General features: G+C 40.9%; 1 protein-coding gene across 3 annotated transcripts; it reads right to left on the bottom strand.

The window, feature by feature from the left end:
- Positions 1–12: 12 nt before the first annotated feature.
- Positions 13–19406, bottom strand: LOC122555957 (uncharacterized). Of its 3 annotated transcripts, none has more exons than XM_087993561.1 (3): positions 19290–19406; positions 5992–7825; positions 13–4301 (listed from the first exon to the last, which is right to left on the bottom strand). In XM_087993561.1, the coding sequence occupies exons 1-3, from the start codon at positions 19367–19369 to the stop codon at positions 4233–4235; spliced, it is 1983 nt and encodes a 660-aa protein (XP_087849687.1). In that variant the 5' UTR covers positions 19370–19406; the 3' UTR covers positions 13–4232. The 3 variants fall into 3 exon arrangements, with proteins under 3 accessions (XP_087849687.1, XP_087849686.1, XP_043558198.2); XM_087993560.1 differs by lacking the exon at positions 13–4301 and adding an exon at positions 4308–4696; XM_043702263.2 differs by lacking the exon at positions 13–4301 and having other exon boundaries at positions 5303–7825.
- Positions 19407–25886: the final 6480 nt, after the last annotated feature.

Here is a 25886-nt window from a genome sequence, read left to right as displayed (position 1 = left end):
ATCACAAGGGATATAGATAGGGTTAATGGTAGGTGTCTTTTCCCTAGTATTATGTACTACCAGTTCGCCCAGTTCAGCTTTTTTCTGGTTTGGTTTGGTTTTAACAGTCTGGCTGTTCACTGAAAGCAGTCAGTCAGTTATGAGGCTGCTAGTCTAAGAAACAGTTACATGGAAGAAAGTATTCCATGCTGCCACCTGTCTCTGTCCTGTAAGACCCTGTGTTTGCTTTTACTTGTTGTGTCAAGGAGTTTTTAGGGAGATTGCTACAAGTATTTGGAACAGTATCATTAAGTTGGGATGATCTGTTGAGTTTTCAGACAGATTAAGTTAGTCTGTATTCTGATCACTTTTGTTTGTGTTTCATTTGGTAATCTTGTAAATAAATTCTGTTTTGTTTAAACCTAAGTAGTTTGACCAGCTACATCCCTCCTAAAATATCCACTCGACACCTGCTTAAAACAACTAGCAAAGTTAGAAATCAGTCTACTTTCTTGAAATGTTTTGAGGGGTCTGGTCTGGTTTGATCCATAATACTAGGGAAAAGACACCTACCATTAACCCTATCTATATCCCTTGTGATTTTATAAACTTTTATAGAGTCGTCGAGTCGTACAGCAAGAAACAAACACTTCAATCCAACCAGTCCATGCCAAACATAATCCCAAATCAAACTAGTCCCACCATCCTGCTCCTGGCCCATATCCTTCCAAATCTTTCCTATTCATGTATCTATCCAAATGTCTTTTAAACTTTGTAATTATACTCATATCCATCAGTTTTTCAGGAAGTTCATTCCATATGCGAACCACCCTCTGTGCAAAGAATTTTTCTCTGATGTCTTTCTTAAATCTCTCCCCTCTCACCTTAAAAATGTGCCCCCAAGTCTTGAAATCCACCATCCTGGGGAAAAGGCAACTACCATTCACTCTATCTCCACCTCTCATTACTTTATTAATTTCTGCCAGATCTCCTCCCAAACTCCTACACTCAAGTGAAAAAATAATCCCAGTCTATCCAGCGTTCCTTTATAACTCAAACCTTCCATATCCAGCAATATCCTGGTAAATCTCTTCTGAACCCTCTCCAGCTTAATAATATCCTCCCTACAATAGAATGGCCAGAACTGGATACAGTATTCCAGAAGACGTCTCACCAATGTCCTCAACATGACTTCCTAACTCCTATACTCAAAGGACTGAGCAATGAAGGCAGGCATGCCAAATGCTTTTTTAACCACCTTGTCTATATAGGACATAGAACATTAGAACATTACAGCGCAGTACAGGCCCTTCAGCCCTCGATGTTACGCCGACCAGTCATACCAATCTGAAGCCCATCTAACCTACACTATTCCATGTACGTCCATATGCTTGTCCAATGACGACTTAAATGTACTTAAAGTTGGCGAATCTACTACCATTGCAGGCAAAGCATTCCATACCCTTACTACTCTCTGAGTAAAGAAACTACCTCTGACATCTGTCCTATATTTATCACCCCTCAATTTAAAGCTATGCCCCCTTGTGCTCGCCGTCACGATTCTTGGAAAAAGGCTCGCCCTGTCCACCCTATCTAACCCTCTGATTATCTTATATGTCTCTATTAAGTCACCTCTCAACCTCTTCTCCCTAACGAAAACAGCCTCAGGTTCCTCAGCCTTTCCTCGTAAGACCTTCCCTCCATACCAGGCAACATCCTAGTAAATCTCCTCTGCACCCTTTCCAAAGCTTCCACCTCCTTTTTATAATGCGGTGACCAGAACTGTACACAATACTCCAAGTGCAGCCGCACCAGAGCTTTGTACAGCTGCAGCATAACCTCATGGTTCCAGAACTCGATCCCTCTATTAATAAAATCTAAAACACTGTATGCCTTCTTAACAACCCTGTCAACCTGGGTGACAACTTTCAAGGACCTGTGTACATGGACACCGAGATTTCTCTGCTCATCTACACTACCAAGAATCTTACTTTGCATTCCGGTTACTCAGACCAAAGTGAATCACCTCACACTTGTCCGCATTAAACTCCATTTGCCACTTCTCAGTCCAGCTCTGCAGCTTATCTATGTCTCTCTGTAACCTACAACATCCTTGGTCACTATCCACAACTCCACTGACCTTACTGTCGTCTGCAAATTTACTAATCCACCCTTCTACGCCCTCATTCAGGTCGTTTACAAAAATGACGAACAGCAGTGGAATCAACACCGACCCTTGCGGTACACCACTGGTAACTGGACTCCAGGATGAACATTTCCCATCAATCACCATCCTCTGTCTTCTTTCAGCAAGCCAATTACTGATCCAAACTGCTATATCTCCCACTACTATCCTTGATTGGCCCTAATCTTACTCTTGTCATTCTTTTATTCCTTAAATACCTCTAGAAAGTCTTAGGGTTTACCCTGATCCTATCCGCCAACAACTTCTCATGTCTCCTCCTGGCTCTTCTGAGCTCTCTCTTTAGGTCTTTCCTGGCTACTTTGTAGCCCTCAAACGCCCTGAGCCTTCACATCTCCTCCTAACATAAGCCTTCTTCTTCCTCTTCACCAGAGATTCCGCTTCCTTCGTAAACCACGGCTTCCGCTCTCTACAGCCTCCTTCCTGCCTGACAGGTACAAACTTATCTAGGACACACAGTAGCTATTCCTTGAATATACTCCACATTTCTAACGTGCCTATCCCCTGCAGTTTCCTTCCCCATCCTATGCTTCCTAAATCTTGCCTATGTGACATAAACTTCAAAGAATTATGTACTTTAATCCCTAGGTCCTCTGTTCTACAACATTATCCAAGGAGAAAGTGAGGTCTGCAGATGCTGGAGATCAAAGTTGAAACTTTATTGCTGGAACAGCACAGCAGGTCAGGCAGCATCCAGGGAACATTATCCAAGGCCCTACCATTAACTATGTAAGCCCTACCCTTGTTTGTTGTACCAAAATGTAATACCTCACATATATCCAGGTTGAGCTCCATCTGCCATTTTTCAGCCCACTGACTTATTTGATCAAGATCCCTTTGTAATCTTAGTAAACCTTCTTAACTGTCTACTATGCCACCCATTTTGGGTGTCATCCACAAAGTTTCTAACCATGCCTTCTATATTATCATCCAAATCATTTATATAAACAACAAACAAAAGAGAATCCAGAACCAATCCCTGTGGAACACTGCTGATGACAGGCCTCCAGTCCAAAAATCAACCCTCCACTACCTTTCTTTATTTCCTGCCGTAAAGCCAATTTTGTATCCAATTGGCAAGCTCACGCTGAATCCCATGTGATCTAACTTTACTATTTAGTCTGCTATGCAGAACATTGTCAAAGGCTTTATTAAAGTCCTCCATCAATCCTTTTGGTAATTTCCTTAAAAGAACTCAAACATTTTGTGATACACAATTTTCCTCACATAAAACCATGCTGACTATCCCTAATTAATTTTTGCCTCTCTAAATGCCCATAAATCCTATTTTTTATGATCTCCTCCAACAACTTAACCTCAACCGAAGTCAGACTCATAGGTCCATAGTTTCCCAATTTCTCCTTACAAACATTTTTCAACAAAAACACATTAATCACGCTCCAGTCATCATACACCTCATCCATAGTCATAGATGATGCAAATATTTCTGCAAGGGATCTCGCAATTTCCTCCCTTACTTCCCATAACATGCTAGGATACGTTAGATCAGGTACCAGAGATGTATCCACCTTTGTATTCTATAAGACCTGCAGAAGCTTCTCTTCTGTAATGTGAACTATTTTTAAAAATCAACGTTTATTTCTTCATGTTCTCTAGCCTGTCACTATCTGTTTATCATTTCCCCTATTAATACTTTGCTCTTTGCACTTAAGTCAATCCCTTGATTTTCCACATCTTCATGAATTTGACTCCTTGCACTCCCTATTCAAGTTAAAATCCTCTTTGCTTCCCTTGATATGCGATTGACAAGAACACCAACCCCACCATGATTCAGGTGGAGACTGTCCAACTTTCCCCAGTCCTTCTGTCTATGCCCCACAAAGCAGAACCCACTTCTACTGCACCCATCTTTGAGCCACACCTTCATCACTCTGATCTGATTTGTCCAATGTCAATTGCATGTTGCTGAAGTAATAGTGTGGAGATTATGACCTTTGAATCCTGTGTCTTAATTTGGCACCTTGCTCCTCAGAGTGACTATACAAAAGCTCCTTCTTTATCCTGCCCACATCACTGGTACATACATGCATCACAACAATTGGATCCTTCTCCTCCCACTCCAAGTTCCTCTTCGAGCGTTGAGCAGATGTTCTGAAGTCTGTTATCGGGCAGTGTTCAGTGGCAGAGAGAGAGAGAGTTAGGATGAGCTTGGAGAGGGAAAATGTGGCCACTTATCTTTGCAGAATGAAGAAGATCATTGACTTTCAGGCATAGCAGACCACCTGACCACACAGTGGGGGTGACACTGACCTGGGCAGTAGCCTCAGAGAAGGCTGGCAGGATCTGGTGACACAGCATCTTCTGCCAGTGCACAGAGAAGAGGACTGCCCTCCTCTACACCACTCCATCCATCAGGATGGCAGTGCCATCTTCCCCTTCTCTAGGATGTTCAGGTCCTGTTCATCAATGAGCAGGGAATCTTTGGAATGCCAGTGAGTCTAAGTGCATTATGGTGTTCGGGTGAATCTCCACTGAGTGGTAGGTTGGGTTGGGCTGGAAACAACAGATGATAAGATGGTGTAAAAATTGAACGTAAAAGAGATACCATCAGTATGTGTTAGTCACTTAATGTAATTTTAGAAAGATACACTGAGAGACATCACTAGGCCTCACAGCAACAAACCCTCCAGTAAAGTTAACACAACTTTAGCCAAAAAAATGGAAATCAGTGATAACACTTAATCAGTGATGGGAGACAATCTGGAGTAGAAAATATATTGAGTCAATGTGAAGAGTTTGTTGTCACTAGTGGGGCCATAAGACTGAGGATCATTAAAAGAAAATAGTATTGATAAACTAAATCTGAGATAAGGAGCAATGTTTGCTCTTAGGGAGCAGCTAAAATGTGGGATTTGTCAAAACAGGATGTGTTTAAGAGTCAGTAGCTTAGATGCTGTCAAAAATAAACAAAATGATAAGATGGCGTGTGTTGAAAGACTCAGATCAGAGCATAAATACCAGCACTGCCTGGTTTGGTTGACGGCCATTTCTCTGCTGTTAGTTTTGGAATTCTGCATCTTGGGAATGTATGTAAATATGGAATTGTCCACCTTATTCTTCAAAATATGAAGAAAACCTTCCAATAAAACCTGCAATATCTCGGTTTGTACATTTTTATTAGATCAATACAACACGGTATTGGTGTTCCAATTGTCCTATCCGTATTTGCATTCAGGAATGTTGTAATGCAGTTACATTGGAAAGAATATTGAAGACCAAGAAACAATTTTTTGCTGTTAAATTATTTACTGCGTTCTTGAATAATTAATTAATCTAATTGAGATCTTATTTGTCATTCCATTGAAAAGTGAATTGTAAATGTTGTATACAAACCACAGAAGAACTGATGTGAAGATTATTTGAAACACTAGCAGTGTTAGATATAATTGTGCTATTAACTTGCAGGTTCCTCTTTCATTGGAAACCATTGTTTTTCTTGGATAAGGCAATGGGATTGTATTTTTCCCACCAAATGTCTCGGTAGGAGTCAAACTGAAAACTGAACTTGAGGTGGTTCTTGTCTGCATGGACTCATTATCAGTTGGACTTCCTGGAGTGTAAGTACTAAGAATTATTGGAGTTGAAATAGTGGATGTATCTACCTGTGGAGCTAAAGTAGAGTGGTAGATTGTATCCATTGTAGATGAACCCACTTCCTGTGTACTCTCAGTCTCCAGTGAAGTGCTCCTTGGCACTATGGATGACCAAGGAATATGAAGCACAAAAGGTGATGATTGCTTGGATGTTATGCTGGTAGTTGTAAAAATCATTGTTGTGGCTGTACTCACACTTTCAGTAGCAGAAGTTATAATTTCTGGAGTAGTGGTCTGTTCTGTTGTCATTGCAGTACTGGGAACAGAAAATAATGTAGTCGCAACAGAAGTTGAAATTGCTGGAATCGTGGTCTGTTTTGTTGCTGTCGCTGTTGTTGTCGTGCAGGGGGTCGATAATATTGGAGTCACGGTTGGGAGTAAAATCTCTGTAGTCGTTAATAGCTCTGTTAATAATTCAGTTGTCACTATAGTAGGGGCTGTTGATGTCTTCATAGATGCAGTTGATGCCACCAAAGAGCTGCTCTGCTCTGTTGTGAACTCTGTTGTTAATGTGGAAATGGGAGTAGATACCCAAGTGGTCACACTAGAAGTTGAAATCTCTGTGGTGCTGAGCTGTTCTGTTGTCAATTCTGTTGTAGTTGTACTAATCCCAGTAGATGTCAACATGGCCGTGGTAGAAGTTGAAATTTCTGCAGTTGTGCTTTTCTCTGTTGTAGTTAGGCAGATTAGTTCTTCTTCCCTTAAAGAGTGAATAACCCTTGTAGTAAGATCATCAGGCATGTAACACTTCATCTCAGAATATGATTTCACTTTATTTTCATTCGACTTCATCCAATTTCTAAGGTACAATAAGTGACAGTCACAGACGAAATGATTATGTAGCAGATTGAGTCCAGATGAAGCCAGGTTTCTCAAATTATCAAATGTTCCATCAGGTACATCAGATAGTTGATTTGAAGCAAGGTCAAGCCTTTTCAAAAGGTGTAAGTTTTTAAAAATGTCTTTATCTAAGGTAACAAGTTTATTTTCATTCAGCTGAAGTTGAGTTAATTTCTCAAGGCCATTGAAAGCTTTCTTTGGAAGATGAGTAATCTGATTCTGGCTCAATATCAGAGTTTTTAAATTAGGCAGTTTACTGAGCATATCATCAGGAATAGTGCTGAGTTTGTTTTCAGTCAGTGAAAGTGTAATGAGATTTGGTGTTAATCCAAATAAACTAGTAGGAAGACTTGAGAGCATGTTAGATTCAAGTTTCAATTTAGATATTTTTGTTAAATTATGTAACAGTCCAAATGGAAGCTCTGTGATTCTGTTGTGGTTCAAATATAGTTTCTGTAATTGAAGCAGTTTGGAAAAGATTCCAGGTGGGAGATGTGTTACACTGTTATTTGTCAAAGAAAGTTCCACTAATTCAGGAAGATTATCAAAAATACCTTCCTGGAGATCAGTGAGCTGATTATGGGAAAGTTTGAGCTGCATGAGTTTGGAAAGATTTTCAAATATTCCCGAAGGCAGATTGCTTATCTGATTTTTAGCCAAATGCAGTCTTTTAAGCAGTGTCAATTTGTCAAATATCTGAGCAGGAAGGACTTGTATTTCATTCTCAAACAATCTCAGCTCAACTAAATTGGGAAGATTATCAAATAATCCACTATCCAGGATATTGATCTTGTTTTCAGACAGATAGAGGTTTTTCATTTGTGGAAAGTTGTCAAACATTCCCGTGCTCAATCTTTCCAATGGATTACCTGTTATCTCAAGTTGTGTCAGGTTTGTAAGATCATCCAAAGCTCCAATTTCTATTTTATGTATATTATTATCATTAAATGCAAGCATTGTCAGTGAAGCTGAATAATTCTGAAGGACTCCAGCTCTTACGACAGAAATATTGGTGTTCAAAAATGTTAATCGAGTTGTATTTGATGGTATAGTTGCTGGCATTTCGGTTATTAATTTGCCACTACAGAAAAGGACTTCTGAACTAAAGTCACACTTAGGAATGCAATTGGCAAAACCAAACAACTGAGTAATAAACAGGAAGCCCAAGAAATGTATCCAAGTCATTTTTCTGCAAAACAAAATAATGAAAAGTAGATTTAGAAAGTAAATACTTCCAATTTACAGAGCAAACTGCAAATAGAATAGAAAATTATGATTATCATAAATCAAAAGTTAAATGCTTTTAAGAAGTGAGCATAATAATTAAATTCCCTTTGAAGATCATGCTCAAAGGTACACAAGCAATAAACTGCAAAATATGCTCATTGTCCAATAATTTTGGCACTGTGGGATCAACACAGCATCCACAATGCTCATGCAAATTATATCAAAATTTAAATCAAATGTAAGTTTTGAACCATTATTTTCAAATTTACAGCCTCAAGTCACACCTCTTAAACACGTGCTCTGAAACAAAAATAGCATTCATTATTGCTAGTTAAAGAGGTTTCCTGATGATCAGTGTTCTGTTACAGACACAACTCCTCAGATACTGAAGCATGCAGCAGAGTCTAGACACCATTCAGACTTGGGTTGATATTGAGCAAGTAACATCTATGTTACATCTGCCAGGCAATGACTAACACAATTAATCCTGTCCATCATCTACAGACAAAACTCAGGTGTATGATGGAATACTTCAACTCCAACAACACTCAAGAAATATCATCGAAATATAACTCCACCAGTTAAGTTTCTGACAGACTGGGAAAAAAAGGTGTGTAGAATGGGCGGAGGTGTGTTTTTTGAGATGGTCCTGCTGGTTTGTCAAGACATTCAGCTTGTGAACTCGTCTCCAAACATTTTCACTTGCTTGCAGGAGATATAAGGTTTTCCTTCAATAAACTTGATTTTTAAAACAATTCTTTTCCATTTCAGTCCACAATCAAATATACAGAAAAAGTAGTAGCTTTGTTCTTTACTGCTGCCAGTCCTTTCTCATAATCTCTCTTTGCTTCTACTAGTCTTTTTAATTCAGCTTCCTTTTGATCATTTTACATGCAAATTGTTCTCCATGTATTTTTTTAACCTGACACGTATCATAAGCACACTAATAGATTTATACAGCATAGAAAAGGCCCTTTGGCACATCAAGTCTGCATGGACATAATTATCACTAAAAGTGCATTAATCCCAATTTCCTGCACATCTTAATTCTTGGATGATGTGAGAGTTGAAGTGCTCATCAATTTTTTTTAAAGATTGGAAGGTTTCTGGTCTCCATTACCTTCCCAGGGGCTGACCAGACCTCCCAGTCACTACCGATTTTAATTCCCCTTCCCACTCCCTTTCTGACATGACTATCCTTTGTCCACTCCATTGCCATAATGTACCAACCGTAAATTAGAGGAACAACACCTCATCTTCTGCATGGACAGCCTACACCTCAGAGGACTCAACAATGAATTTTCCAATTTCAAATAACCTCCCTTCCCAGGCCCTCCCTCTCCCTTCCACTCCTCTCATCAACTCTTCCTTCCAGGTACCAACCGGATTTATTCCTCCCATTGACCAATGAGGTCGCACCATTTACCTGTGTTCCCGTATCCCCACTTCATCCCCCTGACCCCCACCCCCCCCCCCCTTTATCTGCAGCTCCCCTTACACCCAAAGTCCTGAAGAAGGGTTATACCTGAAATGTTGACTTCTCCACCTCCTGAATGCTACCTGGCTTACTGTGTTCTTTCAGCGTCCTGTCTGTCTACCTACACTACCTTCCCTGGCCATGCATTTCAGACTCCCACTATGCACTGAATGAAAAAGGTTTTTGCCCAAATCCCCTTAATCACCTGTCCCTTACCATAAAACTATGCTGCCTCTTAATTGAACCCTGAAACAAGGGAAACTGCGGCTCTCTATTTACTCTGTCCATACCCCTCATAAACGTATACAGCCCAAACATTTACACCCCCACCCCCAGTCTTCTCAGCTCTAATGAAAACAATCCAAGTCTATCTATTACGAGCAGAGTATTGGTGTGGATAGAGGATTGGCTGAGTGAAAGAAAGCATAGGATTGTTATAAATGAGTCCTTCTCTGGATGGTGAATTGCAACTTGTGTGGTGCCTCGACCTTAATTGTTTACAATCTATATGAATAATCTGCAATCAGGGACAGAATGAAACATAGCAAAATTCACGGATGATAATAAAATAGATGATAAAACAGGCTGTGATGAGATGAAGAATTTACAGATGAATATTGACAGGCTTAGAGAATGGGACAGAAGCTGGCAAATGCCTATTTTGGCAGGAAAAATAAAAGGCAAATTATTATTTAAATGGAAAGCAGATTCAAACTGCATCATTGATGAAGGATCTGGGTATCTTTGAACATGAATCTCAAAGTAGGCATGCAGGTTCAGCGTATAATAAAATGGGCAAACAAAATTCTGGCATTTATTGCAAAAGGACTAGATTATAAAAATAAAGAAGTGTTGTTATAATTAAATAATGCTTTGGTGAGACCACACCTGGAATATTGCATCCAGTTTTGGTCTCCTTACTTGAGGAAGGATATGGTGGCACTGGAGGCAGTTCAGAGGAGGTTCAGCAGGGTGATTCCTGGGGTGGAAGGGCTGTCGTACGAGGAACAGTTGATTGGCTTGGGCTTGTACTCACTGGAGTTCAGAAGAAAGGGGTGCAGGTGGTGGGATCTGATTGAGGAACATAAAATGCTGAAGGAGAAAAAGATATACCTATAGCGTGAGAGGAGGTACGTTCAAAACTGGGATGAGGAGAAACTGATTCTCTTAGTGGATTGTGAATCTGTGGAACTCACTGCCTCAGAGTGCAGTGGAGGCAGATTAATTGACAGATTCAAGAAAGAAATATATATATATTTCTGAGGGAGTAGACTCAGTGGGCTGAACTGAAATACTCCCACATCTAATTCCTATGTTCTTACGTTGTTCCATCTGCAGTTCTTTAGCTTTTAGACACTGTTGATGGTTAGGGTTCGGTTGAGGGAGGTGAAGGCTTGCTCAATGTGTGGAGAGCAAGACAATAATGTGGAGATAAGACCGTAATCAGGTCTTGTTGATTGCCAGAGTCAGCTTGAAAACTACAGAGCAAAAAGTATAGTGCTGGAAAAGCACAGCAAGTTAGGCAGCATCCAAGGAGCAGGAGAATCGATGTTTGAGCATAAGCTCTTTCTCAGGAATGTTGGGGGGTGGGATGGATGTCGGGGGAGGGGGGCAAGAGGGCTGGGAGATAATGGGAGGGGTGTGAGGCTGGGGGGATGTTAACTGGGAATGCGATGGTTACATGAAGGTGGGGGGTGTTGGTGATAGGTCGGAGTGGAGGATGGACAGTTCAACAGGACAGTGCCAAGTTGGAGGGTTGAATCTGGGATAAAGTGAGAAGAAGGGAAATCAGGAAACTGGTGAAATCAACATTGATCCTGTGTGGTTGGAGGGTCCCGAGGCAGAAAATGAGGTGTTCTTCCTCTAGTCATTGGGTGGTGAGAATTTAGCGATGGATGAGGCCCAGGATTAGCATGTCTTTGTTAGAGTGGGAGGGGGAGTTGTAGTGTTTTGCCACAGGATGTTGGGGTTGATTGGAGAGTGTGTCTGGAGATGTTCTCTGAAACATTCTGCAAGTTGGTGTCCTGTCTCTCCAGTGTAGAGGAGACCATTGACATCAAAAGACACAGGAGATGAAATGTTTGGAGGTGCAGGAAAATCTCTGCTGGATGTGGAAGAACACATCCTGCAGAGTGACCAATGTTCTGCCAAACATTAAATACTCCCTCATCTTGTTTCATCTTCCAATCTTACACTTTTCCAGGGGAAATACCATCCCCCAGTTGTCTGCCCATCTGACCGAGACATTTATATCTTCTTGTAACCTACAACCACCTTCATCACTATTAATCACTACCAAACTTCATGTCATCTGCAAACTTCTTTAATGTTCCCCAACATTTCCATCTACATCAGTTATAGTATATAACAATAAGGGGCCCAATACTGCTGGACAAAGGGCTCAAATTACTCAAACAGCCTTCTACTTCTACCCTGGTGTCCTATGACTGAGCCAGTTTCTGATTCACCTCACCGCGTTTCCTTGTATTCCATGTGCTTTAACCTTCTCAATCAGTCTCCCACGTGGGACCTTGTCAAAACCTTTGCTAAAATCCCTACAAATTACATCAAATGAACTTCCCTCATCAACACACTTCTCCACATTTTCAAAAATTTCTAACTTATTTGTTAGGCATGGCCTCCCTCTGACAAAGCCATTCTGACTATCCCTAATTAACTCGTAGCTTTCCGATTGTGTATTAATGCACTCCTTCAGAATTTTCTCCAATACTTCACCCACCACTGATGTGAGACTCATCAATCTGTAATTTACTGGTTCATCTCTACCACCCTTCTTAAAAGGTGGAGCCACATTTATGGTCCTCCAGTCTTCAGGCATTTCCCTCATGGTCAGAGAGGAGTTAAAAATTTGTGTCTGGGCTTTTGCAATTTCCTGCCTCACACTCACAGCAGCCTGGGATCATCCAAGCCAAGGGATTTGTCTGTTTTCAAGCCCCTCAGGGACTGCAATAACTCCCAATTTCCTATGTCAAACTGTGCAAGTTCCTACCGTCCCTTTTCCTGAATTCTGGACATACATTCTCCTTTTCCACAGTGAAGACCAAAGAGAAGCATTCATTCAACACCCTTCCGATATCCAGCAGCTTCACACACAGGTTGCCCACTTGGTCACTAATGGGCCCTATTCTTTCCCTGGTTAACCTCTTCCCTTTAATGTATTTATAAAATATGTTAGGATTCTCCCTAATCCCTGTTCACTAGTCATTTTTCATGGCCCTCTTTTGCTCTTCTAATTGCTTTCTAAAGTTCCCTCATTTACTTCCTGTATCGCTTTAGGGTCACAGCTGAATTGTACCGTTTGGACTTGCTGAATATGCTACTCTTCTTCCTTACCCAGTGCTGAATTGGCCAGATATCCAGGCTTCTCCAAACTCATTGCTGCTACATTTCCCTCTGAAGGCTATGTGTTGGAACTCTATACTCCACAGCTCCTTTTGAATGGCCCCTCTTTTGCTCCGCTGTAGACTTACCCACAAGGAGCTGTACCCAGTCTACTGTGGCCAGGTCTTGCTTTATATTAATAAAATCTGCCTTTCCTAGTCATCTTATGCAGGCCATCATTTTTCCTTGTCCAGAATAAACTTGAATTGTACTGTATTGTGGTCACTATTGCGAAGATGTTCCCCACTGCCACAGCGAACGCCTGTCCAGCTTCTTTCCCCAGAACCAGATCTAGCACTGTGCTGCTACTTGTTGGGCCTTCTACAAAAATCTCTACTGGATAGATTTCAAGAAATCCATCCCCTCTTAACACTTAACACTATGACTATCCCAAATTAAGTTGGGAAAGTTGAAATCCCTGAGGATAAATACTTGATTATTACTCTAACACACCTCTGTGAACTATCTACATATTTGCTCTTCTATTTCCCATTGACTGACAATGCACTCCCAGCAAAAGTAGTTGTCTCCTTAACATTCCAGAGTTCCATGCACACAGCTTTGTTTGAGGACCCTTCCAAGGCACAATCTCTGCTTGTTGCAGTAGAGTCATAGAGGTGTACAGCATGGAAATAGACCCTTTGGCCCAACCCGTCCATGCCGACCAGATATCTCAACCCTATCTAGTCCGACCTGCCATCACCCGGCCCATATCCCTCCAAACCCTTCCTATTCATATATCCATCCAAATGCCTTTTAAATGTTGCAATTGTACTAGCCTCCACCACTTCCTGTGGCAGCTCATTCCATACACATACCACCCTCTGCGTGAAAATGTTGCCCCTTAGGTCTCTTTTAAATCTTTCCTCTCTTACCCTACACCTATGCCCTCTAGTTCTGGACTCCCCCACCACAGGGATAAAACTTTGTCTATTTATCCTATCCATGCCCCTCATACTATTATAAACTGCTATAAGGTCACCCCTCAGCCTCCGATGCTCCAGGGAAACCAGTCCTAGCCTGTTCAGCCTCTCCCTATAGCTCAAATCCTCCAACCCTGGCAACATCCTTGTAAATATTTCCTGAACCCTTTCAGGTTTCGCAACATCTTTCTGATACGAAGGAGACCAGAATGCACACAATATTCAACAGTGGCCTAACCAATGTCCTATACAGCCACAACATGACCTCCCAACTCCTGTACTCAATACTCTGGCCAATAAAAGAAAGCATTCCACATGCCTTCTTCACTATCCGATCTACCTACGACTTCACTTTCAAGGAGCTATGAACCTGCAATCCAAGGTCTCTTTGTTCAGCAACAATCCCTCGGACCTTACCATTAAGTGTATAAGTCCTGCTAAGATTTGCTTTCCCAAAATGCAGCACCTTGCATTTGTCTGAATTAAACTCCATCTGCCACTTCTCAGCCCATTGGCCCATCTGGTCCAGATCCTGTTGTAATCTGAAGTAACCTTCTTCGCTGTCCACAACACCTCCAATTTTGGTGTCATCTGCAAACTTACTAACTGTACCTCTAATGCTTGCATCCAAATCATTTATGTAAATGACAAAAAGTAGAGGACCCCGCACCAATCCTTGTGGCACTCCACTGGTCACAGGCCTCCAGTCTGAAAAACAACCCTTAATCACCACCTTCTGTCTTCTACCTTTGAGCCAGTTCTGTACCCAAATGGCTAGTTCTCCCTTTATTCCATGAGATCTAACCTTGCTAACCAGTCTCCCATGGGGAACCTTGTCGAACACCTTACTTGAAGTCCATATAGATCACATCTACCGCTCTGGCCTCATCAATCCTCTTTGTTACTTCTTCAAAAGACTCAATCGAGTTTGTGAGACATGATTTTCCCCACACAAAGCCATGTTGACTATCCCTAATCAGTCCTTGCCTTTCCAAATATATGTACATCCTGTCCCTCAGGATTCCCTCCAACAACTTGCCCACCACCAACATCAGGCTCACTGGTCTATAGTTCCCTGGCTTGTAATTGACCCCTTAGTTAATAGTGCTACACCACTAGCCTTTTCCTATCCTCCTCTGTCTTACCTAAAGATCCTCGACCCCAGAATGTTAAGTTACCAGTACAGTCCTTCCCTCAACCATCTGATGGCAAAAATATCATACTTCCATGTGTCAATGGAAGTACCTATTACACTGCTAACACTAAAGTAAAGACCATCTAGCCTTGCCTTCCTCACTTGACACTCAACACAGCTAAACTCATTGTGACTTATTTCCTTTGCTATATGATGATGCCTCTCTGTTTCATTAATATTCTGAATCCTTTGCCCTCTAGGCTAGTTTAAACACTTTCCAACTGCATTAGCAAACCTACCTGCAAGGATGTTGATCCCAAAGTGGTTCAGGTGTAGACTGTCCCTTTTGTACTTATCCCACCTTCCCCAAAAATGGTCCCAGTGATCCAGGAACATAAAACCCTTCCTCCTGCGCCAACTATTGGGCTACACGTTCACCTGTCTTATTTTACTATTTTTAAACTTGCTAGCACTCTATTTCTTAACTCACAGGCATTGGGAGTAATCTTGATATTACAACTATTCAATTATTGCTTTTTAATCTACTGCCTAGCTCCCTGAATTCTTGAAGCAAGCCCTTATGCTTCACCTTGCCTACATTATTGCTATCAACAGGTACCATGATCTCTAGCTCATCATACACCTGTTTCAGGTTCTTAATTTCTACCTCCTTTTCATCTTGGGAGCTCTGGTCTTGCTTGTCCTACCCTTCCCTTTTGAGGGTAAAAATCTTAACTATATCTGAACCATCTCTTATTGCAAGTTGCCCATTTTTAGTGATAGTCCTGCCAAAGCTTTCTTCCAATTGACTTAGCCCCGCTCCATCCTTGCCACATTGAAATTAACTCTTCCCCACTTAACTCTTACTCTGAATTGTTCACTGTCATTGGAATGGCAAGACTGCAGAAAGTAGCTCACTTATTATTAGATAATACAGTGAATGTTAGCATTCTTAGGGCACTTAGTCAAAGAAATAGGAATCACTGTTGATCGACAGAAAACAAAACCCAATAGAGAGTCACCCAAAGATGTCACAGAACTGCTGATGTTCATGGGAATGGGCTTTTTTTTAAATACACTTAACACAAATCAATAAAACCCTGATACAGCCTTTCAGCGAGAGAAGGGATGCTGCTGAAAACAGCAATATTAAGTAAATTCTGATCCTAGCTCACCATAAACCTCAGCTATTACTACTGTGTGGGTAATGAATCACCAAACAGACAGAGAATAGTTTTCGTCCAGATTTTTAAAAAATTATCAATGATTGGCTGACAATGCATCAAAGTCCTTAACTTGAACCAAATCCAGATTCTAATTTGGAAAACAAAGTGCTTGCAACAACGTGGACTGGCAATAAATTCTCTAACTATGTTGTGGCCAATGGGCTAAGCAAGGCCTGGTGAAATACAAACAGGTCAATGTTTCCACAAATCAGAATCCAACCAGGAGCAGCCTGGACTTATTTTGAACACAGATAGTCGGCTTCAACAATGGGAGAGTCAATATGACCCAAAATCATCCAGGGGTACTCAGCCAGAAGAATAAGGAGAGGCATTATTTTTGTGTACTCTCTAGCTTTGGACAGAATTCTTGGCAACATGGCATAATCATATCTTGAAAAGGGGTTGGGTACCCTACCAAAACCCGGCCTTACCTCATCTGGTGCTGTGACCCCTGCCTTGTGATCCCACAAAGCCAGAGAACATTCCAGAAGAGCACAGAAAGTGGGTAGAAGGTACAGTCATTCCCTTAGGGAAGACTTGGCCGATGAAGAATCTGTGTGAGACCCACCTTCGTACCAAGAAGACCCTGAGTACCCTGTCAATGCAGCCCTATCAAGTTCACTAGAGGGGGTAGTTTATGTGTTTGTCAGGCGCTCAACATAGTTTGTGAAAAAGTTAACTTAATTTGCTGTGTAAAATTGTTTCTTTAATTTGCAAGAGTTTTAACAAAACTAAGTTTGAACTGCAGTTTCACAAAGGAAGAGCATTTGTGTAAATATGTTTTTGAGGATTAAAATATCAGAAGTGTCCATGTGGAATATTTCACAGGCATCAATGATCTAAGATTGGATTTCAAGATTGAAGCCAATCATAAGGCACTAATGACTTTACAAAATATCACAGAAGGTGCCAACAGAGGTCCAAAGATTCAGATTGAGCGTGATCTGTTATGATATTATTACTGAGCAGATGCAGGGAAAAATACCAAATTACAACTGGCACTGACAAAAACACACACTTACTGTCCATAGCAGGAACAGAAGATCTTCATTGAAAAAGTAGAATCACTTACAGTCCTAAGTACAAACCACATGTCAATCATGTCAAGCAAATCCACTTGATTCAAAAATATGCAACATGTTCCAGTCCAGCAGCAGGAGGAAAAAATAAGATCAAAGAACAAATATGACTTTGGAGAATATGGATCCTTGACAACATCAGCAAGAACTTTGTGCAAGTACAGGGAGATTGGTGAAGTCATCACAAAGAGCAATGTTGTAGAAACAGAAGTTCGATGGAGTGATATATCAGAGGATGAATGGATATAATCTGCAGAGATAAGACATAGATGTGGTGGGTATGTAAGGTAAAGGGTTAACTCTGGCACTAACTAGTTAGCATGTACAGTACATCGGAAGCCATTATTAATGATGTCATGGGCATATGAGAACATAGGATCTCTGAGGAATTAGCACCAGCTCAAACTTCATGTTGCGCTAGAGTAGAGGGTATTACCCAGAAGTGTCTTCAGCTGAAAGCCAGGTCTCTTACACAGAGCAGCGCATTATGTAGCTTTGAAGATTTGCAAGCAATAAAATCTGTGTGTAAGGTTTGCAGCTGCATTAAATTTACATAGTTGCAGAAATGGTTTGAATGTGAAGTCTGAGTCAAACCGAATTAAGAATGTTGATAAATCGTGAAGGGCTGGGTAGGAGGTGGTAAATTAGACAGTGTGAGGTACTAGTGGTACATTTGGACATATGTGGCAGTCTCTGTCTTTGACCACAGATGCCAGGTCTCTAAACCTCTATCTGCATCCCATCCAAGTCCAAGGCCCTGGTAGGTCATTCTGGAATTGGCAGGGACGGTGCCTCACTAGAGGATGTCCTATGTAGATGGAAGACACCTCTTCTCCTATCCAGCTCTAACATCAAGAATTCTAGCACTGCTTCAGAGAAAACCCAAGCCTCCTGCCTGCAATGTTCTGCCTTTTCTGATCTATTTCCTGCTTAGACTTTTGAAGTCTTCCTCAACCACGTTCTGCACCATTAGCAATCAGAAGGTTTTTCCCCTTTCAGAGCTGCTGACTGTTTTTTTTTATTTGTCTAGGGTCAATTTAACTGGTGATGACCTTGTGCTGTACTGCTGTAGTCATGAGAAGCAGGAGCAGGTGTATGCCCTTCAGCACTTTGAGGCATTTGGAAATGCCAGAACGATTCTCATTTAATTACAGGAAATATTGCCAATTGGAGAAAGTTAAACATGTATTGCAGATGACCAAGTCTGCATCACTTCAGACACAGCCAGAGCAACCACTGGGGATGATGGGCAGTGACAGAGGCAAGTGAGAACTGCTAGTGAAGTCCAGACAAAGTTATAGAGACACGAACTGAAAGGAAAAATTTAACAAGCTGGAGATCCTTTGTATAGAAAACAGAAGGCTTCAAAATGCTATCAATCGTGGCCTTTAAGAATATAAAAGACTTTGTCACGATAAGTAAAGAGAATATGTGGGTGAGATGAAAAATGCAAATCAGCAAGCTTATATCTAATAATCATTTCTTTCCACAAAGATACAGATGTGTTTCAGAGAGAAAATCTATATACATAGACATTCCAAGAGTTTCTCATAAATGGCTTCCATCCTAATTCTGTTTTTCAAATGAATGTGAAATACCACAGCTCTTTCTATATTTTTCTCATGTTCTATCCTAAATAATGCAGTAAATACTAACACCTCTTTGGGTGGTATTTATTTAAGTTCACAGATTCCAACACAAATTCAAGATGTAACTAAAACTTGGAGCTAAAAGTTAGAATTTAGTTAATTATTGGATACAGGATGAAGGTTCAGGTGGACTATGGTAACTGAACATTCCAATTATTTGAAATATATCACTGAAATTACACATCCGCTCGAACAAACTTCATTCCAGCAGCATCCAAGTTCATAATCAAGACAGTTTTCTTTGAAGAAATAATCTTATTTATCTGGAAAATGTTGTTAAAAGTGACTGATCACTAAAGGCAGTACTCTGTCAGCTTATTAACACAGTTGAAAAACCTGACTTATTTAGAAATTTTAATTCAGTTGTCAAGGTGTTATATTCTTGGTGATAGCAAACTTTGAAAACAAAACAAGTGGCAATTGATTTATGATTATATTTGAGAAACTTATTTTCTCTAAACCACTAACCCCAATTAACAATTAAGAGACTTAAAACAACCATTAGTACATTTTAATATTCTACAACAAGACTTGCCTTGTTACTGAGTAATGTCCTGACGAAAAAGATTCAAAGACCATTGTTACAAATACCATCCACGGTTTTGAGAAAGACATGGAGTATGTTATCCTTTGCCCAAAAACTCATGGTGAAGTTGTTTACTTCATCTGCAATACATGCTGCCACACCCCTTAGCTAGATAAACTCATCGGCAACTAAAGATATCACAATCTAATCTAAACACCTTCATTTTTTGCTGTTAAAAGTTGTTTTCCTTTCTCTCCCTGCTCTCAAGATGGGATTGGATGGCTTCGCTGCTTGGTTCCATGTATTTCAGCACCTTTACTGATACTTTATACCTCTGTGTCTCAAAAAGAGATGGTCAAAAGGCAGTGATGTGTTGGCATAATGCCAGGGTCCAATTGATCGGGAGACCTAACTGTTGAATACAAATGCCTTGGCTGAGTTAAATAGCCACTGACAGAGTATTGTTTTAGTTTGTAGTTTCTTAATGCCCTGGTTGCTTCCCCTCACTCTGACAGGTATAAACTGTAAAATGCAGCCTGTTGGCTGTTGCTGGTGAATGATTCCAAATGTTTTAACAGCTCTCCTGTAAAGAGCTCATGATCATGATTCATTCTGAGTCTTAGAAATTTGGTGCTGAATTGTTTCAATCCCTCCAGGAATTTTGCATATCTCGCTGCAAAATCATGTTTAAAGATCAGGACGACCCTTTCCCCTACAGAAATGATCAGAACCACACCCCACACAAACCTTTTCCTCTGATGAAACATTTACCCTACTTACTCTGTGCAGTTGAAGGTCCATCCATCCATCCATCCGTCCATCCATCCATCCATCCAATAATATGTCCATCCATCCATAAATCCATCCAATAATACATCCGTCCATCCATCCATCCATCCATCCATCCATCCATACATCCATCCATCCATCCATCCATCCATCCAATAATACGTCCACATCCATCCATCCAATAATACGTCCATCCATCCATCCAATAATACGTCCATCCATCCATCCATCCAATAATACGTCCATCCATCCATCCAATAATACGTCCATCCATCCATCCATCCATCCATCCATCCATCCATCCATCCATCCATCCAATAATACGTTCATGTTTCCAAGTATTTTTTTTTCTTTTTTTTTCTTTTTTTCTCCTTTTTTAACCCCCACACTACCACCTAAGTGCGGTAGTGCTTTTTTTTCCCCCAGCACCCATGGTGTGTGCATGCAGGTGTGAGACACAGTGAGAGACACAAAGTGCACCAATCTTTATTCAAATTTCACTACCAGGAAGATAGGAAAACACCTGGTTGGCCAGTGACAAGTACTGTCCTTCACATCATGTTTCCAAGTATTAAGTGAAGATTCCTCATGAGGACCAATATCAGCAGTGCTTCTGTTCCAGATATCGCTGGGACTATTGAAGAGCTTCTAGTCTGATTGGCTGTCAGCTTCTAGGGGTGGGATTTCTGCATTGCTCGGGTCGTTTTTTTTGATAGAAAGCTTGATGCTGTCTGGGTAATGCCCGATTCTAACTAAATTCTTCTGTGACTGCCAATAATGCTGAGGTTCCTGTTATTTAAGGTGATTAACTCTCTCAGAACCAATGTGGAGGAGTGCACTAAGCACCGGCCAATATTATGATACCTTCTGGAATTGGGAAGACAACAGTTCTGGATCTTAAAGGACACAGACTACCATGTAGTTCCCCCCATAATAATGGGCAGAATTTTCAGCAATATGTCCAACTGTGAGAAATCTGGGACTAAAAATACCAGAATGTCAATGTCAGGAAAAAAAATGTTCCAATAGAACGCTTAATTCTGAATCTCACTAATAAGCAGCTATCACCTTATTTCTGCACATTTACATTTCATTATGAGCTCATCTCAACCCATTTCTATTCAGCTCACTGTCTCCTCTCCCAAACAACCAAATGGGCTAATTCCCGACATGGATATGGGATTACTGGTCTGGTAGCAGCATCAACCTGCTGTTTGTTTCTCTAAGCCATGAGGGCACAAAGTTCCTCAGTGGTTAGCACCGCTGCCTCACAGTGCCAAGGCCCCAGGTTCAATTCCAGCCTCAGGCGACAGTCCGTATGGAGTTTGCATATTCTCCGTGTTAGCGTGGGTTTCCCCCCCAGGTGCTCTAGTTTCCTCCCACAGTCCAAAGATTGCAGGTTAGGTGGATTCGACATGCTAAATTGCCTATAGTGTTCAGGGATGTGCAGGCTAGGTGGATTAGCTATGGGAAATGTTGTGTTACAGGGATGGTGTGTGATGCTCTTCAGAGGGACGGTGTTGATTTGATGGTTCAAATGACCTTCTACTACATTGTAAGGATTCTGTGACATCAGTGTTTCCACCAACACTACCATTTCCCTGCACGATCCATGGATGTTATTCCCTTCCACCTCCCTCCACATGAGTGGACAGCAGCAAACCATCAACCTCGCTATCACGTCACCTGATGACGCAAAGTAGTAATACATTTATCAATGCAGGCTCATCTCTCAGTGGCCCTCTTTGTAAGGCATTCAGCCTTTGAAATGAAGCAGGAACTTGAGAGTGATCAAGGATGGAAGCTTCACAGCAGCTTCTAGGTTATGTGGTACAGCCCTCTGAGATGGTGTATAGTTGACAACAGATGACGTGCATATTGACCTGAATGGAGTCCTTTTCCATTGATGGAGTCAGCCACTAAATGATATAGTGCACTCAGTGTGATGTGTGAGCAGTCTACCAAACCCTTCAGTTAGCTGGAACCTCCTACATTCAACCTGATCACGGGGAAATGAGATGAAGAGCGTGAATTTGAACAGCCTTGATACATTTGCCAATCTAGGTGAACTCATTCCTGCATTCCTATCCCACCTCCCTATCCCCCAAAGCTTTCTTTTTTGGAGTGTCTGTTGAAATCATCAGTTCTGAGTTTTCACATGTTCTTATCCATTTCTTTCACTTAAGTCTTCCCCAATTTATTTCACAAGCTCTAGATGTTTAGTTACAACACCATAGAAGCCAGGATGGTGGTGACTATTAATGGTGCCCCATTAATATCTGTCTATGCAAAAGGCAAAGTCAGACAGAAGTATTGCAATGCTGTAGGTTCTGAACAATGCAGCTCTGTGCAAAGATTCCAGGCAAGGCAGGGATGCCATGAGCACACTAATTGGCATGAAATAACTGAGCACTGAGAAAGCAGTGAAGCCTTGTGATGCACCCAGCTCCTTTGCATGAGATGGGTACCTCCCTGTATGTAATGTGGCCTGGCAGCAGCATTGCAATGAAAGATGTCAATGTGTACCACTGTGCAATATTGGACAAACTGAGTTCTAAGTGAGTTAGAGATGTGCCACAAAGATGTAGTAAGGCTTGTGTGATACCAACCTCCTTGGATGAAAGCTGCATGTATTCACTGCCCATTTAGCGTCCCCTGAGTCATTGGATGAATGTTTGCCAAGATGGAGCTTCAGAGGAGCTGTCAGATTTTCATGCCAGTAATTGTCAGCATCTAGTTTCTCCCTCTTCCTGGGAAAATAGCAAACTGAATGTAAATGAGGCCAAATTAGAGAATAATGAGATGTTAATACATGCAAGTAGACCTGTCATTGTTCACTAGCAGGATTCTCACTGTACTGGTAAAACCTTGAGTGGAAAGTCAACCTTTCTTTCTTGATATTGCAATTCTAATTTTTCCAATTTCACCAAGTTTTCCCAACTGACTCACCATTGGCCACCAGTGGCTTATCAGGAGTTGCGAGTAAACAAATATTATTAACTTAAAATGTATTACTTGATGTTGTTACAAAAACATAATGAATATGTCATGAAATATTGTAAGATGCCATTCTGTTAAAGGAAACATGATTTAATTTTGATCAAAAATTTTGAGGAGGTGATTGTATGTGTTTGAGGGTCTTCCAGGTGATGTAGTCAACATAGACTCCAGTAAGGCATTTTGACAAGGCCTCACATGGCTGACTGGATAAGACTCTAAGAGAAATGGAAACTGAAATTTCTGGAGAAATTCAGCAGGTATAACAGCAACTGTGGAGAAATAGCAGAGTTAATCGTTCTGGCCCAGTGACCCTTCTGTCCTGAAGAACAGAGTTAGAGATTTTCAGTTCAGATTTCCAGCATCCACACAGCTTTTTGTTAAGAATCTAAGCATCCTTAGGATCCAGGACAATTTGCCAAATTGGATTAAAAATTGACTTGCTGACAGGAAGCAGAAATTAATGCTTGAGGGGTGTTTTTGTGATGGGAAGCCTGTGTCCAATACCATGGGATTTGGTGCTGGATCCTATGCTGTTCTTTTTGTGTAGACTAATGACCTAGACATGAATGGAGGAGGTATGAACAGCAGTTTGGCAGATTACAAGAAAGTTGGTGGCATGATAAATAGCAAGGAGAAAAGTCATAGACCACAGGGTGATATAGATGGGCTAGCTAGATTGACTAAACATTGGCAAAATGGAATTTAATCTTGAGAAGTGTGAGGTGAAGCATTTTGGGAGCACTGACAATGCAAGGGCATGCACTTTGAAGGGTAGGACCCCAGGTAATACAGGGGAACAAGGGGTCTCAACTTTAAGGAAAGAAACTAGAAGTTTAGAGAGGAGTTGAGAAAACATTTTTTTCACCCAAAGGATGTTGCATGTTTGCAGGTGACTACCTAAAAGGGAGGTAGAGGTATTTCAGAAGTATTCAGATAAGGACTTAAAATTCCACTGCATTCAAGGCTATGGGCCAAGTGCTGGAAAGTGGGATTATAATGGGTAGATGCTTGATGACTGATGTGGACACGATGAGCAAAAGAATCTCTTTCTGTATTGTATTTTTATTTTTGTTCTTTTGAAGAATAAGATCCTCTGTAGCTCATTTTGTCCATACTTCTCTGTAATATATCATATTTACTGGACAGTTTTCTGTTAAAACCCATAATTAAGATATTAAACCCTTCCTCAGTCAATTGATTCCATTTGACATTTTAAACATTTGTGTTAAATTTATGAAAACTTAGAATGAGAACACCCAAAGACCGCAGCACAAACATTAACGCCTTGCCTATGCTGTCTCTGCTAGCTGCAGCCCACAGAACTAGCTTGATAATGTTTATCATTAAACTGGTGACCAGACTGTCTCTTATCTGTTTGTGTCACCCCACTTGTAGCTCCTGAAGTCCTTATTGTTTATCTCCAGTTGGATACCATTCTGTAAGGAACCAGAAGCAAAGATCATGTAATCATTAATATACTCACTCAAAGTTTGAGAAGCAAAAGGAAGAAATCAAATGAAAACAAGAAAAAGGATAACTGATGAATTAAGAGTTAAAAGACAAAGCAGAAATATTAAAAAAGGAAAACACCAACAAAAATAGAAAAATTGACAAAACAAAAAACAAGAAACAAAGAAGCTATAGTCAAGAAATGAGTTTTGTATAAGATTGGTCTAACTAGTTTGCTGACAAGTTGACAGGATGAAGTTTTATACCCTAAGGGTCTCATGGGAATTTATATTATAATTCTAATAGATTATTAATAACCCTGTTTTGAAAACTTATTCCTGTGGGTTACAGCTGGCAGAATCAGCACAGTCAAGGGTTGTAATGACAGTGCTGAGGTATTGTGATTAGACTGAGTGCCAGAGGAACCAGTGCTGATGGAAGTGCTTGAGATGGCATATATCACAGCAGGACATAATCAACAACTCGGCACCTTCTTAGAGTGTGGCAAGAATACAGCTTTGTACACTTGGAGTTTGGTTGGTGCAGTGAGGCTGTGTTTGCTTCATATTCACTTGTAGAGTCTGCTGAATGTGCTGCTTGCTTTAGAAAGTCTCGTGACCATTTCCTTGTGTATGGAGCATTAAATGAGATGATGCTCCATAAATAGATAACTTGCCTCATCACTTCCAGCTCAGTTTCCTAATGGCAATGTTTGGTAGTATATATTTGTTTTGAGGTACAGGCTGATGCAGAACCTCAGTTCTCTTTAACCTGATTTTTCATCCAGTGTTGTGCCACCTGAGAAAAACTTGTAAAACAGCAGGTCTGATTATCTATACACCAGAAAAGTGCAGACCACAGTGAAAAATGAATGAGCCTGAAGATGCCTGACATTGAAAAGGCCTCCATTAGTTCAGCAACAGTGTTCATAAATAGGAAAGGCTTAGAGGAATATGGGCAAATGAAGGTAAGTGGGACTAGTCTGGTTTAAGATTATGTTCGGCATGGACTGGTTGGACCCAAGGGTGCATTTCCATTCTGTATGATTCTCTGACAGAAAGGAGGTTGGTTCTATAATTGTTGAAGTTGTTTAACTTTTGCCCCTTTCATTATACAAGGTATAATGGCAACATAAAGATCCAATGGGAATTTCTGCAATGTTCCCAGCAAGCCATAAAAATCTCATGGACCTTGAAATGCAGAGCAGGGCTAAGGTGCTTAAAAGGTTCAAATAGAATTTCATCAGTGCTGATGGGGTCGACAAGCAAGAAATAAATATGGAGGTTGCAGGAGACCCTTTGATTACGTGAGCTTGTGACTCACTCTGCCAAGCATGAGCTGCAGTGCCTTCCATACTCATGCAAATCA

Source organism: Chiloscyllium plagiosum, unplaced genomic scaffold, assembly GCF_037043375.1.
Source record: "Chiloscyllium plagiosum isolate Xiang-an unplaced genomic scaffold, Cpla_swu_hap1 HiC_scaffold_13, whole genome shotgun sequence".
NCBI classification, from domain to species: Eukaryota; Metazoa; Chordata; class Chondrichthyes; order Orectolobiformes; family Hemiscylliidae; genus Chiloscyllium; species Chiloscyllium plagiosum.
Note: the sequence above shows the minus strand (reverse complement) of the source record. Positions and strands in the feature narration are given on the sequence as shown.